This window comes from Sapajus apella, unplaced genomic scaffold, assembly GCF_009761245.1.
Source record: "Sapajus apella isolate SASKATOON/1434 unplaced genomic scaffold, GSC_monkey_1.0 scaffold120, whole genome shotgun sequence".
NCBI classification, from domain to species: domain Eukaryota; kingdom Metazoa; phylum Chordata; class Mammalia; order Primates; family Cebidae; genus Sapajus; species Sapajus apella.
Genome location: NW_022437060.1, coordinates 2291352 through 2306557, shown reverse-complemented (window position 1 = coordinate 2306557; position 15206 = coordinate 2291352). Strand labels below are relative to the sequence as shown.

Below are 15206 nucleotides of genomic sequence, written 5' to 3'. Positions count from 1 at the left end.
ATATAACTAGGGATCTCTCCACAATCTCTTTCAACAATAAAGGTCAGTATATGAGAGTTCTTATGTAAGAAGTAAAACAATTTCTATCTTAGTGTCAAAATTGACAAAACTATTCTTGTTATTATAATGATGCACTCGATTTCTGCTCTTCAATATGGTAGCCACTAGTCTTGTGTAACTATTGACCATTTTAAGTAAATATGTCTGGTATAAACTGTGATGTGTTTTAAGGCATTCCAGATTTTAAGTCTTCATATAAAAGTAAAATAATTGACCAGGGGTGGTGGGTCATGCCTGTAATCTCAGCACTTTGAGAGGCCAAGGCGGGCAGATCACTTGAGGTCAGGAGTTCAAGGCCAGCCTGGCCAACATGGTGAAACCCCATCTCTACTAAAAATACAAAAATCAGTCAGACATGGTGGTGTGTGCCTGTAGACCTAGATACTCAGGAGGCTGAGATGTGAAAATCCCTTGAACCCGGGATGCAGAGGTTGCAGTGAGCCGAGATCACACCACTGCACTCCAGGCTGGGTGATGGAATGAGACTGTCTCAAAAAAAAAAAAAAAGTAAAATAATTTTATATAATTATTATTATGCAATAATTTTAATACTGATTTCATATTTAAGTATTTGTACCTACTGCGTTAAATAACCCTGTATTAGAATTTGAATTGTTAATCTTCTTTTAACCTTTTTAAAACACTGCTATCAGAAAATTTTAAGTTACTTATGTGCATGCATTATATTTCTATTAGACAGCATTGATCTGAGATATCACCCCCCCAAATATCAGTATTTCAGTAGCAGGTTTCCTTTTAGTTTTTCAAAATTTTAAAACATTTAACTGAAAAACAAAGTATTTATATTCAAGGTGTACAATGTGATGATTTGACATATGTATACCTTTTGTAATAATTACCACAATCCAGTTAATTAACACAACCATTATCATCCATGCTGTAAATTAGATCCCAGGAACTTGTTTGAACATCTTATAATTGAAAGTTTGTACCCTTTGATTAACATCTCTTCATTTCTCTTACCCTCTAACCCTGACAAGTACTGTTGTATTCTCTGCTCCTGTGAGCTTGACTTCTTGAGATACCACATATTTGCCTTTCTATGCCTGGTTTACTTAACTTAGCATAATGACCTCATGATTTATTAATGCTGCCACAAATAGTATTATTTCCCTCTTTCTTATACATGTATGTGAGTGTATATATATATATATATATACACTCACATACATGTATAAGAGGGAAATAATATATATATATATTCTTATGTATGTATGTATGTGTGTATGTATACACACACACACACACACACGTATATGGAGAGAGAGAGATGTCACAATTTCTTTATTTATCTGTTGAGGGACACTTAGGTAGTTGTCATGTTTCAGCTATTGTGGATAATGCTTCAATGAACATGAGAGTGTGCATATCTCTTTGAGATACTGATTTCATTTCTTTCAAACATATACCCAGAAATGGAATTGCTAATATGATAGGTCTACTTTTAAGTTTCTGGGGAACCTCCATGCTGTTTTGCAAAATGTCTGTACCAGCTTACATTCCTACCAACTATGTACAAGCATTCCCTTTCTCTACATTCTCACCAATACTTGTTATATCTTCTTTTTTTCTTCTTTTGGATAGGAGTCATCCTAACAGGTATGAGATGATACCTATTTTGGTTTAAACTTGCACTGTGGTTTGGATTTGCCTTTCCCTAAACAATCAGCAATATGAACACCAGTTGGCCAGTTGAATGTCTTCTCTGGAAAAATCTCTAATGAGGTCCTTTGCTCTTTTTTAATCAAATTATTTGTTTTTTTGTTGTTGTTGTTGTTGTTGTTAGTTTTGTTTTTGCTATTGAGTTTGATGAGTTCCTTGCATATTTTGTATATTACCCTCTTATCAGGTAGATAGCTTGCAAATATTTTCTCCCATTCTGTATGTTGCCTTTTCATTTTGTTGCTTCCTTTGCTGTGCAGAAATCTGTTAGTTTGATGAAATCCCACATGTCTGTTTGCTTTGTTGCTTGTATTTTTAGTGTCATATCCAAAGAGTAATTGCCTAGACCAACGTCAAGGATATATTCATCTATGTTTTCTTCTCAGAGCGTTATGGTTTCAGTTATTATATTTAAGTCTGTAATACACTTCAAGTTAGCTTTTGTGAGTGTTATAAAACAAGGGCCTAATCACGTTCTTTTGCGGGTGGATGTCCACCGTTCTCAACGCCATCAGTTGAAGAGACTTTCCTTTTACCACTGTGCATAAGTTTATTTCTGAGCTCTCAATTCTGTTCTATTGGTCTATGTATCTGTTTGTATGCCAATATCATACTGTTTTTCTTCCTATGGCTTTGTAGTATACCTTGAAATTAGAAAATGTGGTGCTTTCAGCTTTATTTTTTCTCAATATTGCTTTGGCTATTTGAAGTCCTTTTTCATTTCATAAAAGATTTGGGATTTTTTGTTTCTACTTCTATGAAGAATGACATTGGACATTTGATAGGACTTACATCAAATACACAGATCAATTTGAGTCATATGAACATTTTAACTATATTTGTTCTTATGATCCACGAACATGGGATATCTTTCCATTTTCGATGCTATTGTGAATGGGATTGCTTATTTAATTTTTGAACAGTTTGTTGTTAGTGTATAGAAATTCAACTTATATTTGTATGATTTTGTATCTTGCAACTTTCCTGAATTTATTTATTAGTTCTAGCAATGTTTTGGTGGAACTCTTATGATTTTTTAGAATATAATATCATGTCTTCTACAAACATAGATAATTTACTTCTCCCTTTTTGATTTGCATATTTTTTTAATTTTACTTTTTCTTGCCTAACCTTGGGCTAGGACTTCCAGCACTCTGCTGAATAGAAGTGGCAGAAGTGGGCACCCTTGTCTTGTTTCTAATGTTAGATGAAAAGTTCAACCTTTCACTGTTATGATGTTAGCTATAGGTTTGTCTTATGTGGCATTTTCTTGGCTGAGGTACATTCCTTCTATACCTAATTTGTTAAGAGATTTTTCATGATGGGATGTTGAATTTTGTCAAATATTCTTTTCTGCATCTATCAAGATTAATCATAAGATTTTTATCCTTTATTCCTTTAATTGATTTGCATATGTTGAGCTATGCTTGCATTGCAGCCTCTCTTTATTTAATTTTTAATTTAAAATATTAATGAATTTTTTAACTTAAAGTTACTTCATTAAAGATAATTACACATGTTCCTTCCTGTGTTATAAATAGTATCGATCAAATTGAGAAGTTGACTTCTATAACACACTCATTATTGGGCTGAAAATTTGTTTAATTTTCCAGGCCAGTTGATGGTATTTGCCCCTCACACACACCTGCTACTTTTTCTGTCTTTACTCAAGAACAAAGGTAGTTTTATATATTTTCGGAGCTAAGAATATTTACTCCTCATTAAAGTGAATTTTGTCTAGAAAAGCAAAATATACTTGTACATGAAGTGGAAAGTTTTTTTGTTTTGGGCCAAAAATAGTAGTTTGGAGACAAAAGGAAAGCATAAACACACACACACACACACACACACACACACACACACACACACTCCACTTCCTTTAGCCTTATGAGTTAGTAAGGGTTCCCCAGAGAGAACAAATAGGAGAGTATGGAGTGTTTGTGTGTGTGTGTGTGCACGTGCAAGCACGCGCACGCACGCGCGTGTGTTAGGGGAATTGATTCACATGGCTGTTAAGGCTGAGAGGACTCACAACAGGCCATTTGCAAGCTGGAGATGCTGGGACATTTGTAGCGTGACTAACTCCAAGTCTGAAGGCTCAAAAACCAGGAAAGCCAAGAGTGTAACTCTCAAGCTGAGGCCAAAGGCCTGAGCACCCAAGTGGGTGGGGTGCACTGGTGTAAGACCTACAGTCCAAAGGCTGGGAAGCCTGGAGTTGTTGTTCAAGGACAGGAGAGGAAGAGTATATCCCAGCTCTTGCAGATAGATGAACATGTTCATTTTTTCCCTGTTTTTGTTCTCTCTAGGCCTCTAGCTGATTGGATGGTGCCTGTCAACCCTGAGGGCAGACTTTCCCTCCTAGTCCACTCAGACTCACATGTGTCCTCTGGAAACACCTTCACAGACCACCCACAAATAATGCTTGAGTAGGTTTTTATGTTTTCCTTAATTTAGTGAAGTTGACACCTACATTTAACTATCATACCTTACTATTATAATGACTGGTAACTTTTGCCATATGTGAGTAGACTAGACACATGATTAAAGATTGCAGTAGAGGAGACAAGCAATTTTGAAATTACCCAAGAGCAGAAACCATTTGAAAAGTAGTAGTTATTGGGTTTCAAACCTAGCTGCTTCTATTCCTACCTGGATTTACTGCTATTATTTCTTTCGGTAATCTAATTTCCTAATAGCAATTACTGATCCTGAATATTTTTGTCAAGAAAGCCTTCAAATGAATTCACACACAGAAAACTATTTACCTGAAACTCCTAGTAAAAAAGGCATACCTCTTTATTTTAAATACATTGAAAATACAAAACATTTTAACTGTGGAAATAAAAATTGCCGTAATTCCAACACCCAGAAAGAGCAACTATTTAGCATATTAGTCATGGTTCTATGCCTAGATATTTATATAGATATAGTTCACCTGATTCATATGTGTAAATTTGTATTCTATTTGTTCAATTTAATGTTATAAGCAATTTTCTTTCTTGCCATAAACATCACTACTAGTGGTGGCAAAATAGTTTTTCAAATACATATACCATAATTTACTTAAGTATTTCTATAATTTCAGACCCAGCTTTGTATTCCTATAAATAATGCTTCTCAGTGTGTAAATCCTAGTCCAATTTTAAATCACTTCCTCAGGACTTCTAGAAGTGAAAGTAGGGTGTCAAAAAGGAATATTAATATTTTAGCTTCTTGATTCATATTTCCAAATAGCTTTGTGCAATATTTGCTACAGATATTAAAAAATGTTGAGAGTGGAGCTGCAGTTTTATTTTCAAATTTAAAACAAAGAGGCTTTTAGTTTAATCATGGCTCTAGTTTTCTTTCTCTCCCACCCTCCAACACCCAAGGTCCTCCTTTGGGTTTTGCCTCTTGAGTAAAAGGCACTACTGTTTGCAAAAACCAAAAACTTGGGTGGGGACATTCATTTTCAGTGCACAGGGAATAAAAACAAAATGCAGGGCCAGAAACAGAGACACCAACAGTCAGGGAGCCAAAGATGACTCCAAAGCCAAGGAACTCATACTGGGAGTTAGTAGATTTGAGTGGACAAAAAAAGAAGCAAAAGCAAGAGAAAATCTCTGAGGTCAAGAGCAGCATGTAGCTCCAGTTGGTCCTTGTCTGCTGGTGCCTGTGCATACAGCTGTTGAGAGGCCAGGGGAGAGGCCATGTGGGGAGCCATCTTCCAGTCTGTCCATGCACCATGGCCATTAGCAAGGCCTTCCTTCCAATTCTAAAAATGTGTCTCTCCTGGAGGTCTCTCAAATGAAACCCAAATATGCATGATCTTTATCCTTGAAGGCCTCCTTTGACAGAAGCAGAGTGTTGCCTGCCCATAGTAATGCCACGTGTTTAGTCTCACTTAAATTCCTAAAAGGCATGATAGTCTTCTTTTCAGTACTTGTCCTTCCCTGTTTTCTCTTCCTCCACCCAAGTCCTATTCCTAGCTTCACTCCTTACTTGTCCTACAGGCTCAAATCAAAAGGCTGCTGATGAAGCCCTGTTACAATGCTTTGTTACATGCTCTCCCAGCAGAATACATGTCTTCTCTCCCTCATGGCACTTGGCCATAACTATGGTGACATGTTCCATGACCATTGGCCTACTACCATCTAAGCTCCAGGTGGGCGGGTCTCATTCTGTCTCTCTCCTTCACTGTATCCTTAGCCATGAGGATCAAGGGGGCCCATGAACTGCTTAATAGAGATCTGCTAAATAAGTAAATAAAAAAAAGGAAGCAGCCTCTCTTTCCCCAGAATGAAAAAGAGCCTTAATTTGATTCCCTTTTCTCCCTGAGTTTGTGAATAAGAAGATAGCTTGAGCTCACAGGGCAGTCTTTCCCCTACATTTGCTAATAGTATGCCCGTCAGTGCTGGCAGTTCCGAGACAAATCAAATTAGAAATGGTTGTACTCATTTGGAAAATCAAGAACTGGCTTTGAAATCATCCCCTGCAAATTAGATTGAATCAAGATCATTTTCTCCAGCTTATAAATGCTTGATTGGTTTTGTTTGATGCCTCATGATTGAAGCTCAGCCTTACACTGCTGGATTTATTTTTTACTCACCAGGGTGTTATGGTGTCTGCATGGTGATTACAAACAAAACGAACATCCACAATGAAAAAGTTTTGTAAATAACAGCTCCAAGTTTTGTAAATAACAGCTCAGCACAGTAACGTAACCCTTGAAAGTATCACTCATAAGAAACTCGAAAACCAGTCAAGGTAAGCAGAACTTCAAGCAGGGCCTGCTCTATTCTCTTCAGGTCTTTAACATTTGTTTTCTGGAGTGGAGGCACAGCCCCACTTGACTTATTATTTCCTCTCAGAAAATAATGAAGGACGTACTAGGACTTCACTCTGCCTACACGGGAGTAGTCTCAGTGGGAGTAGACTGTCTGTCTGCCTTCCATCTTCCTGGACCGCCAATGCATCCTCTTTCTCTGGCTTCTGCCTTAGTTGCCAGACTGGATTTGGTGCATTCTACTTTTAGTCATAGCCTATTCCTAGCTACCCTTATTCTTGTTTTATTCTTCCCAGGTGACTCAAGCTCAGATCAGAGTTTTACGGTTGAGCTGATAAGCAGTGTTTGAAAGGTGAAACGCAGCCTTAGGGTAAGAGAATCAGGGAGCAGTGGTGACAGCCTGGTTGAGAATCAGCTGCAGACCATTGACTTTGCATGCTCCTCACATGCTTTTTATTTATAGCTTATTTATTTTAGTTTTCATTTAAAGCATAGCAGCCAACAACTTTCTGGAGTCTTCCGCAAAATAGCTAAATCCTTGAGCCACTAACAGTCAATAGTAATAGGTGTCTTTGGGTAGTGAGATGAGTCTAAAGAGAATGTACTTGAACATCCAAAATAACTGGCCAATGTTTGGCTGGAGGAATAATACCCACTAATAAAAATATGTCTGAGCCATTTATCAGTGATGGCTCACTTTAGCATAACCTATTGTTTACGCAGCCAACATAGAGTTGGCTAGTAAGTAAAAGTCTTGAAAGAAGATGGACTCCTAGCAGAGATATAAGGCAAAGCCAACATCCAAATGGGAAATTCAAGCAGAGCTGTCTTTTGATGCTAAGGTCTAAAGTTTTTCATGTACATCAATGATTCAAGTGAAATAACCAGAGTGTTATGTTTAATCATAAAGCTGGGAAATGGGTACAAATGAAACCTTTGTTAAGAATGTCTGTCTTCTCAGTTCTGATAGGTACTTGCTCTAGCTTAGTAAATTACAGCTTTTATGTTACTTGCTGAGACCTGGCTAAAACACCCTGTGACCAATGAACATATGAGAGTACAGACTGAGGAATGTTTAACTAACACTGAGGACCATTAGCTCCCTGTGCAATACATTTTAGTCTATCCCATCTATTACACAATCACATTCAGACCACTATGATGGTTCCATCCTTGTGTCTATCAGCAGAGTGGCATCTCCTGAAGTTGTTCCTCGGTGTAACAGACAAGTGTCAATTCATTCTATTGGTTCTGTATTCTCATGACAAAGACTTGAATACTACTGTGTTGTCTGTGTCAAAAGTCTTGAGGAAGGAAAGCTTCTGCCATGACTCTCCTGTCCATCACTCATGAGGGGATCATGGTAATTATACTATTACCGCAATAGCTCCTTTTGGATGAGTTTCTCTGCCACAGAGGAAAGCTTTTAGGTGGATGGGTTTTATCGGATTTTCATCAGCATTCAGCACACTTTTGAATGGCCTGAATACGTCTGCAAGGAAGGCGCTGACGGGAACTTCATTCTTTCTCGTGGTTTTCTTCTGGTTTTCATTTCATAGCCCCTGAACTGGCGTCCATCTAATTGGCTGCGTGTAATTTCTCCCATTTTGTCATCTGCAAGAAAGTTGCAACCACTGTAGTTCCTCATACAGCTCAGCATTAATCTAGCTTCTCTTTGTAAAATATTTTAGGCTACAGTTTCTAGGGAGTGAGGGAAGGGGAAAGAATAATCAGTCAATTGGTTATTATACTCTGGTAAGCGTGTTTTAAAATATTGGGCTTCTTATTTATTTTTAAAATAGATATGGGGTCTTATCATGTTGCCCAGGCTGGTCTCAAACTCCTAGGTTGAAGTGATCCTCCCATTTCAGCCATTCAAAGTGCTGGGATTACGAATGTGAGCTACCACACTTAGCCTTCTTATTTTTCTAACCTGTAAAACTATATCATCTTTTACTCACTTCTTTTTAGTTTAATATAATTATCATGTATGGTGATTCTTTCTCTCTTTCCTGCATCAAGACAGGAATTATTAGGGAAGAGGCCTAAATTTCCTCTTTACAGCCTGAATCATTCAAAGAAAAAGTCTTCTAAAATGTAAATACTTGGTTACACTTTTCATGGCAAAAATAGAATAATTCAGATGATCCCTAAGTCCTCTGCAAAGACAAGACAGATGGTAAAGATGTGGGTGTTCAGTCTAGATACCCAAGTTTAGGGGAACAAGTAGGAATATTAGGGCCCTTCAGTTCAACAGCCTCAGGTTACAAAAAAGAAACTTAAGCCTCTAGAAGTGACTCACTTCTGAGTCACCACAGTCAGACAGAGGAGTCCATGGTTCAACTGGTTCTTGGGGGGTATAGTAAGGAAAAGCACTCAGACACCAAAGATTGAGTTCCTTCCTTGACGAGTGACTTTATTTTGGACAACGGAAGACCCTGTAGTTCTTATAAGATAAGGAGAGGAAAACAGTGGACCCAGGGCAACTCATTGACCTCCTTTCAATCTCACTTATGAGGTCAAGGCCAATGGTTTTACCTTGAAGTTTTGATCAATGCACTCTTCCTTACCAGACATACTTTGTACCAATTACAGTAAATTAGAGTAAGTACGTAGAGTAAATTTAATTACTATAGCCTGCAAAAGCTCAGGTAACATTTATGTATACAACTTACTAATCCCTGTGCTCAGCTTGAAAAATCTTGAATGGAATTAAACATACAGTGGGACAAAGGGGCTTTGAGGGCAATGAAGGTCGTTTCTTGGGATTACGAGGAATGATATTTGAAGAAAGAGATTAAGAGGTATATAGGGTCGAATATAGGCCATTGACCATTTGCCATGTCTCCTTTGACAGGATTCTAAAGTAAATTGTCTTCTTGTATGGTATTTCTAAATGGCCAGTGGGAACTCCCTCAAATGCCATCTTGAGACAGATTCTGGAGACCAAAATGGCACTATTGAAAACGGTCAGTTTTTGTCGATTTAACAGTAGCACTTTTACATGCAGCTCGTTTTTCTTTTTTCTCCTCGCTTTGGTGAATGGGGGTGGTACCGATGGCCCTCAACTCTGTACGTCATTTCTGCCAGCAGTAAGCACAGCTGAGACAGGACTATCAGAAAAGTGGCACACAGCAGCTGTGTGACAGGAAGCTGAACTGCAAACACTCACGTGCACCCAGAGAGCTGGGTCAGATTCAGTGTAGAAGGAATTTCCCATCATCCACTTCTTTTCTCTCCTAGTTGCCCTTGGCTTTGCCCTTGGAGTATACAGTAGAGCCATGCTCTAAAACCAAAGAAGTTTCAGACACAGGAGTGGCTACATAGGGGCAAGCATAATAGAGGAGAGCGTGATGGGAATAGGGGGAAGGGAGAGAGAAGCTGGCCTAAGGTGAGCGAGGAAACCGTCCGAAGATAGACAGCATATCCTAGTGCATTTCAAAGTTTTCCTGCTCTCTGTTGAGCTAGCTGTTCATGCCCACACACAACCTTATCTTAGAGTGAGAATCTCTGAAGGCATTTAATTAAAGGCCTCGCCCTGGGGGACCAATCCAGGAACTCCTTAGATTCTGAGCAACCCAGTATTATGCTCAAGTAGTTGGGCCCATTAAGCAGTGAAAGGAAGGGAGATTGAAGAAAGAGAGCCAGACCTCTGGTCAGATGTGAGCAGACTGATCAAATAAGGAAGGAATCTCAGGTCCTCCACTGTTCTGAAGCTGCCTATCATGGGTGTGATCCAGAAGGCTCTCAGAAGAGGTCTTGGGTGAAGCTAAACTGGGTTTTAGATAACTTGGGGAAGAGGGTACTTTTACAACCTCCTATGCCTTCGCCTTCTTCATCTTTGTGAAATTTTCCACTCTACACAATCTCAGACTTTGAATGAAACTGTGCTCTGGTAGATTTGGTTTTATAGAAAATGATACTACTGACCTCAGGAAAGGAAAAGATAAATAAAAGTTATTACTACTTCCTACCTTCTCTGCAGAGCGTTTGTGATTTGGCTTCTTCTAAAAGACAGCCCTGCCACAATGAATTGGTCATCATTGGCCAATAAAACTAGATGTTTTTATTCTTGAAAGGCAATTTACCAGAGATCCAAAAATGCAAATTAAAACAACTGTGAGAAACCAAGAACAAGTTGGTAGATTTTTTTTTTTAATGGTAGCACTCAGTGCAGAGGATGGAGGTATCAGAGTTGGCGACTAAAAGCAGAAGACTACAAATTAGACAAACACGGGTTTTTCTTCCGTGTTCCCTGCTAGCTAGGTGTGTGGCTTTTGCTAAGTTATTTATTCTCTCTAAGTCCAGTTTGTGCATCCATTAAATGAAGAAAATAATATATTAGAAAGAATATATTAGAAATAATATATTAGAAAATAATATATAAGAAAAAAATATTCTGCATTGTTATGCAGAATTCACAAGATATGCATGTAAGTGCCTATCCTATTGTCTGGCACAGTGGGGTGTTATAAACTGTGGGTGATTGCTTGATGGATATCAAGGGCCTTACCCTTTGACACATTAATTAACTTCTGAGGATCTAGCCTAAAGGGAAAAAAAAATCTGAACAACTACAACAAATGATTCATGCAATAATATGCTCACCACAGTGTGATTGATGAATGAATCATTAGAAATGTGCTACTTGTAGAAGTTTGTTTGGGGACTGTTATACATTTTCAAGAATATAGGACTATCATAAACAAACATGGTTGGGACCTAGGGATGTTTTTCTGGGTAAGAGTTTTTTGGAATTGAGCCATTACCCTGCTCTGGGACTGAGAACACTACTACGTATCTAACTCTGCCACCTGACTACCTTGGTGGAAAATTTAATTCAGGTAACTACTTAGATTAGGGCGTTCCACTTGAGGGATCCTTACCTTTTTTGCATAAATGATGCGGGCTGCTGGAGCAAGCTCAGAAAGGCTGAGCCACAGCGTCGTGCAAAGGCAGCCATGCCGTGGACTTGAAAGGAAACATTTACAGGGAAAATGATAAGTCCATAGCTATGTGGATGAAGTTACCAGAAGGACATACTGCGTAGTTATGGAGATCAGTATTGGAGCCTGAAGGATGAAAATAATACCGTGGGAAAATAGGAGGTGGTTGGCTATAGAGCTTACAGTAGAAATTCCAAATGGCTTTCCTAGTAGAACACCTATTCACAATTTATGAAATATTTCGGGCTTTCTTCTTACCCACCCATTAGAAGTTACCCCAGTACAGGGCTCAGTTGGGCACATTTCCTAATTTCCCACATTTCTTAACTTCCTTATTCTACTGATTCTCAAATAAACTTGGATCCATTTTCTTCACACTTATGCAAAGAATAATTTTCTTACTCTTCTTTTGGGTTCAATACATACTTAATATTCCGCAAGAGGAATCCTCTCATTCACTCCTCATTTATGTTACTGAAAATACTTTTAGTAAGTTAAATCTATGGTGCATGTCAGTATACTGTAAGGTTTTTATTTTTTTTTTTTTTTTTTTAGACAGAGTTTCGCTCTTATTACCCAGGCTGGAGTGCAATGGCGCGATCTCGGCTCACTGCAACCTCCACCTCCTGGGTTCAGGCAATTCTCCTGCCTCAGCCTCCTGAGTAGCTGGGATTACAGGCACGCGCCACCATGCCCAGCTAATTTTTTGTATTTTTAGTAGAGACGGGGTTTCACCATGTTGACCAGGATGGTCTCGATCTCTTGACCTCGTGATCCACCCGCCTCAGCCTCCCAAAGTGCTGGGCACTGTAAGTTTTAATGAAAGCTATTCAGGAAGCATCAGAGGGCTTTCAAGGTCTGCCTTTACTCACCTTTCCAGACTTACCTCCTTCATGCTGCCTGGCCCTTCCTGTCCCACTAACTGCTTAGAAATGGCAGGTTCCCTGGAATTCCGTAGAGATGCTGTTTTGCTGATTTCTTCAAGGCTTTGCAGAAACTGTGCCCTTTGCTGGAAATGCTAGTCAAGGTACCCTCACTCCACCCTTCCCTCGCTCCCTCCTTTGTTTTATTTTCACTTTTTTGCTTGTCCAGTTATTTCTCCTGCCAGTCTCCCACGGAAGCAGGCATTTATCCCTTTTTTTAGCACGTTCCACATTGTGAGCTTGGCACATAGTTGACTTGCCATAGGTATTTATGTAATGAGTAAATGTAATTATACTTATGCCCCTTAGAAAGTGTGGATGCTTCCATCCCCTTTCCTTCTGGGCATCTCAGGTGGCCCTTTTTGCAGATAGCCTTGTGATCCTTAACACAAGAATAGAAAACAATCTTGTGAGTGTGTCTGAACAAAGCCAACATTTTTTTTCTCCTTTAAGATCTTGCCACTGAATGTAGAATGATCCTGAAATTAAGGTCAGCTCCAGGTGATTGTTTATATCAGCTGTCAGATTGCAGAATAAAAAATGGCTTTTATATGTTTGACTTTTATTGTTTTCCAGGGCAATGTCACTTTTTCCTGCTCCGAACCACAGATTGTGCCCATCACATTTGTCAACTCCAGTGGCAGCTATTTGCTACTGCCCGGCACCCCCCAAATTGATGGGCTCTCAGTGAGTTTCCAGTTTCGAACGTGGAACAAGGATGGTCTGCTTCTGTCCACAGAGCTGTCTGAGGGCTCAGGGACCCTGCTGCTGAGCCTGGAGGGTGGAATCCTGAGACTCGTGATTCAGAAAATGATGGAACGTGTAGCTGAAATCCTCACAGGTACTGTCTGCTGCCACTCTGGATCGGTTTCTTGTTTAACCAAGTCAACAAAGTTTGAGGTCTTCACAGAAACATACAGAATTTAAATTTCAAGGATGTGGGTTAGACCAGTATTCACAAATTTACTCCAAGTCTAAAGGGGCAGATTCTTTTTTTTTTTTTCAGTAGTAAACCAAACAAAACAGTGAATTTAGAATTAGCTATGTCAACTTTGATCAATGCCTAAATTTGTCTCTTAGCAGTCTCAGTATAAAGATGGAATAAGAATCCTTACCTGGGAACATTTAGCATAATCTAGGCAATTTATAGAGCTCTCTGCTAGGTTCTCTACAAACATGGAATATATCATATGGAACCTTCACCATGCTCACTGAAGGAAGTTATTATTTTTTACCTAATAGTTGAGGAATTCAGAAATCATGGCAATCACTTCGAAATCCCATGTTCCTAAGTGATGGAGCTGGGATTTTATCCTGAATTTATCTGACTTCCAAGTCTATATTCTCCTCTTGAACCACATTACCATGGGATTTTTTATAGCACCCAAATTCTATTTCAAGTAAAAATTAGTAAATTATAAGAATCATATAAAAATATATGTATGTATACACATATACTTTAAATGTATTTAGTAAATGCTAGTACATATGGCACCAGGGAATGGCAAAGCTTTTAACTGGTCCTCAAATGGCCAAAGTTTGTGAAGCCCTTTTTCATTGCCATGTACCACAAATCTTACTGTCTAGCAATACATAAAGGTCTATGAAAACAAGTCATGTTTTCCAACACCCTAGTTCCTCCAGCTGCTGCTGCTTCAACATGGAACAGTGAAAACCTCTCTCTCCTTTTCTGTCTGTTATATTACCAATATCTGGTGCACTTCAAGCAGCGGTGTATTTACTAAGTTGACAAATACTCATTGAGGTCAAATCTCACATGCCAAGGATTGAGCAGGCATTGGGGTGCAGTATGGTGATACAAGAAGTTATTTCAGAAGTCTACAGAAATAAACAATCTGAATAAAAATCTCCCTCTGCTTTTCACCATAGGTCAACATCCATGATGGATTATACTATAATTTGATTTAGATGTTTTTGTCTCAACTGGACTGTGTGGGTTTTTACCCAATAGATTAGCAAAAATTGAGTTACACTGTAAAGGATATGACTTAATAGTTGTTGATCTAAAAGGAAGAAGCTAAGGCAATATTCATATAATAGATAGTTCACTTGGGCCAAGCTTGAGGATCACAAGCTGAGAATATAGATTCAAGTTGCTCTGAATGTATACTCTGCTCTAATTACTTGCAGTTAGAAGCAGATTTTTAAAGAAAAGAAAAAGCGGCAGTTTCTATGTTGTTTATCAGAAATTTGCATTAAAATCATAACAGCTAAAAATTGCCTAGGCGCTGTTCTTTGTATCACAGATTCCAGGAGAAAGAAGGTAATGAATGAGGCAGCTAGTTAGGATAAAAATGACCGAACAATTGCCCAGAGTATGGATGCCACGGGCTCAGGGGAAGGTTGTGACTAACGTCTCTCTGGGCTTGATATATTTTGCATAACTCACATAGCTCATACTGCTTGAAGCTGTTTTTCTTTTCTCATAGGTTTGGTCTTGTCAAATCCTGGGGGACATTCAAATGTCCATAAGTGAACAAAATGGCCCACTGAACCCCTGAGCATAGCAGAAGGGCCTGGGTCTGGAATTCAGACAATCAAGTTTAATACCCTTTTTCCTTCCTTTCCTGCGGCCCTGGATAAACATTGTCTCATATGTAAACTGAAGTGTATTAGTTATCTGTAGCTGCATATCAAGTGACAGCAATATTTAATGGTTGAAAACATTATTTATTACATCCCAGTTTCTGTGGATCAGAAATCCAGGGGCCAGTTGTCTCGTGACTGGCTTGGAGTCACCCATGGGTTATCAATCAAATTGCCAATGGGGGCTGCATGCATGGCAAGGTTAAATGGAGGAACATCTTC

At 38.8% G+C, this 15206-nt stretch overlaps 1 protein-coding gene across 1 annotated transcript in view; it reads left to right on the top strand.

The window, feature by feature from the left end:
• Window positions 1-15206, top strand: part of CNTNAP5 (contactin associated protein family member 5) — an 851907-nt gene that overhangs the window by 437046 nt on the left and 399655 nt on the right. Inside the window, exon 8 of the mRNA XM_032260961.1 lies at window positions 12954-13218. Coding sequence (XP_032116852.1) covers window positions 12954-13218 — 265 coding nt within the window. The remainder of the gene's footprint in view (window positions 1-12953; window positions 13219-15206) is intronic.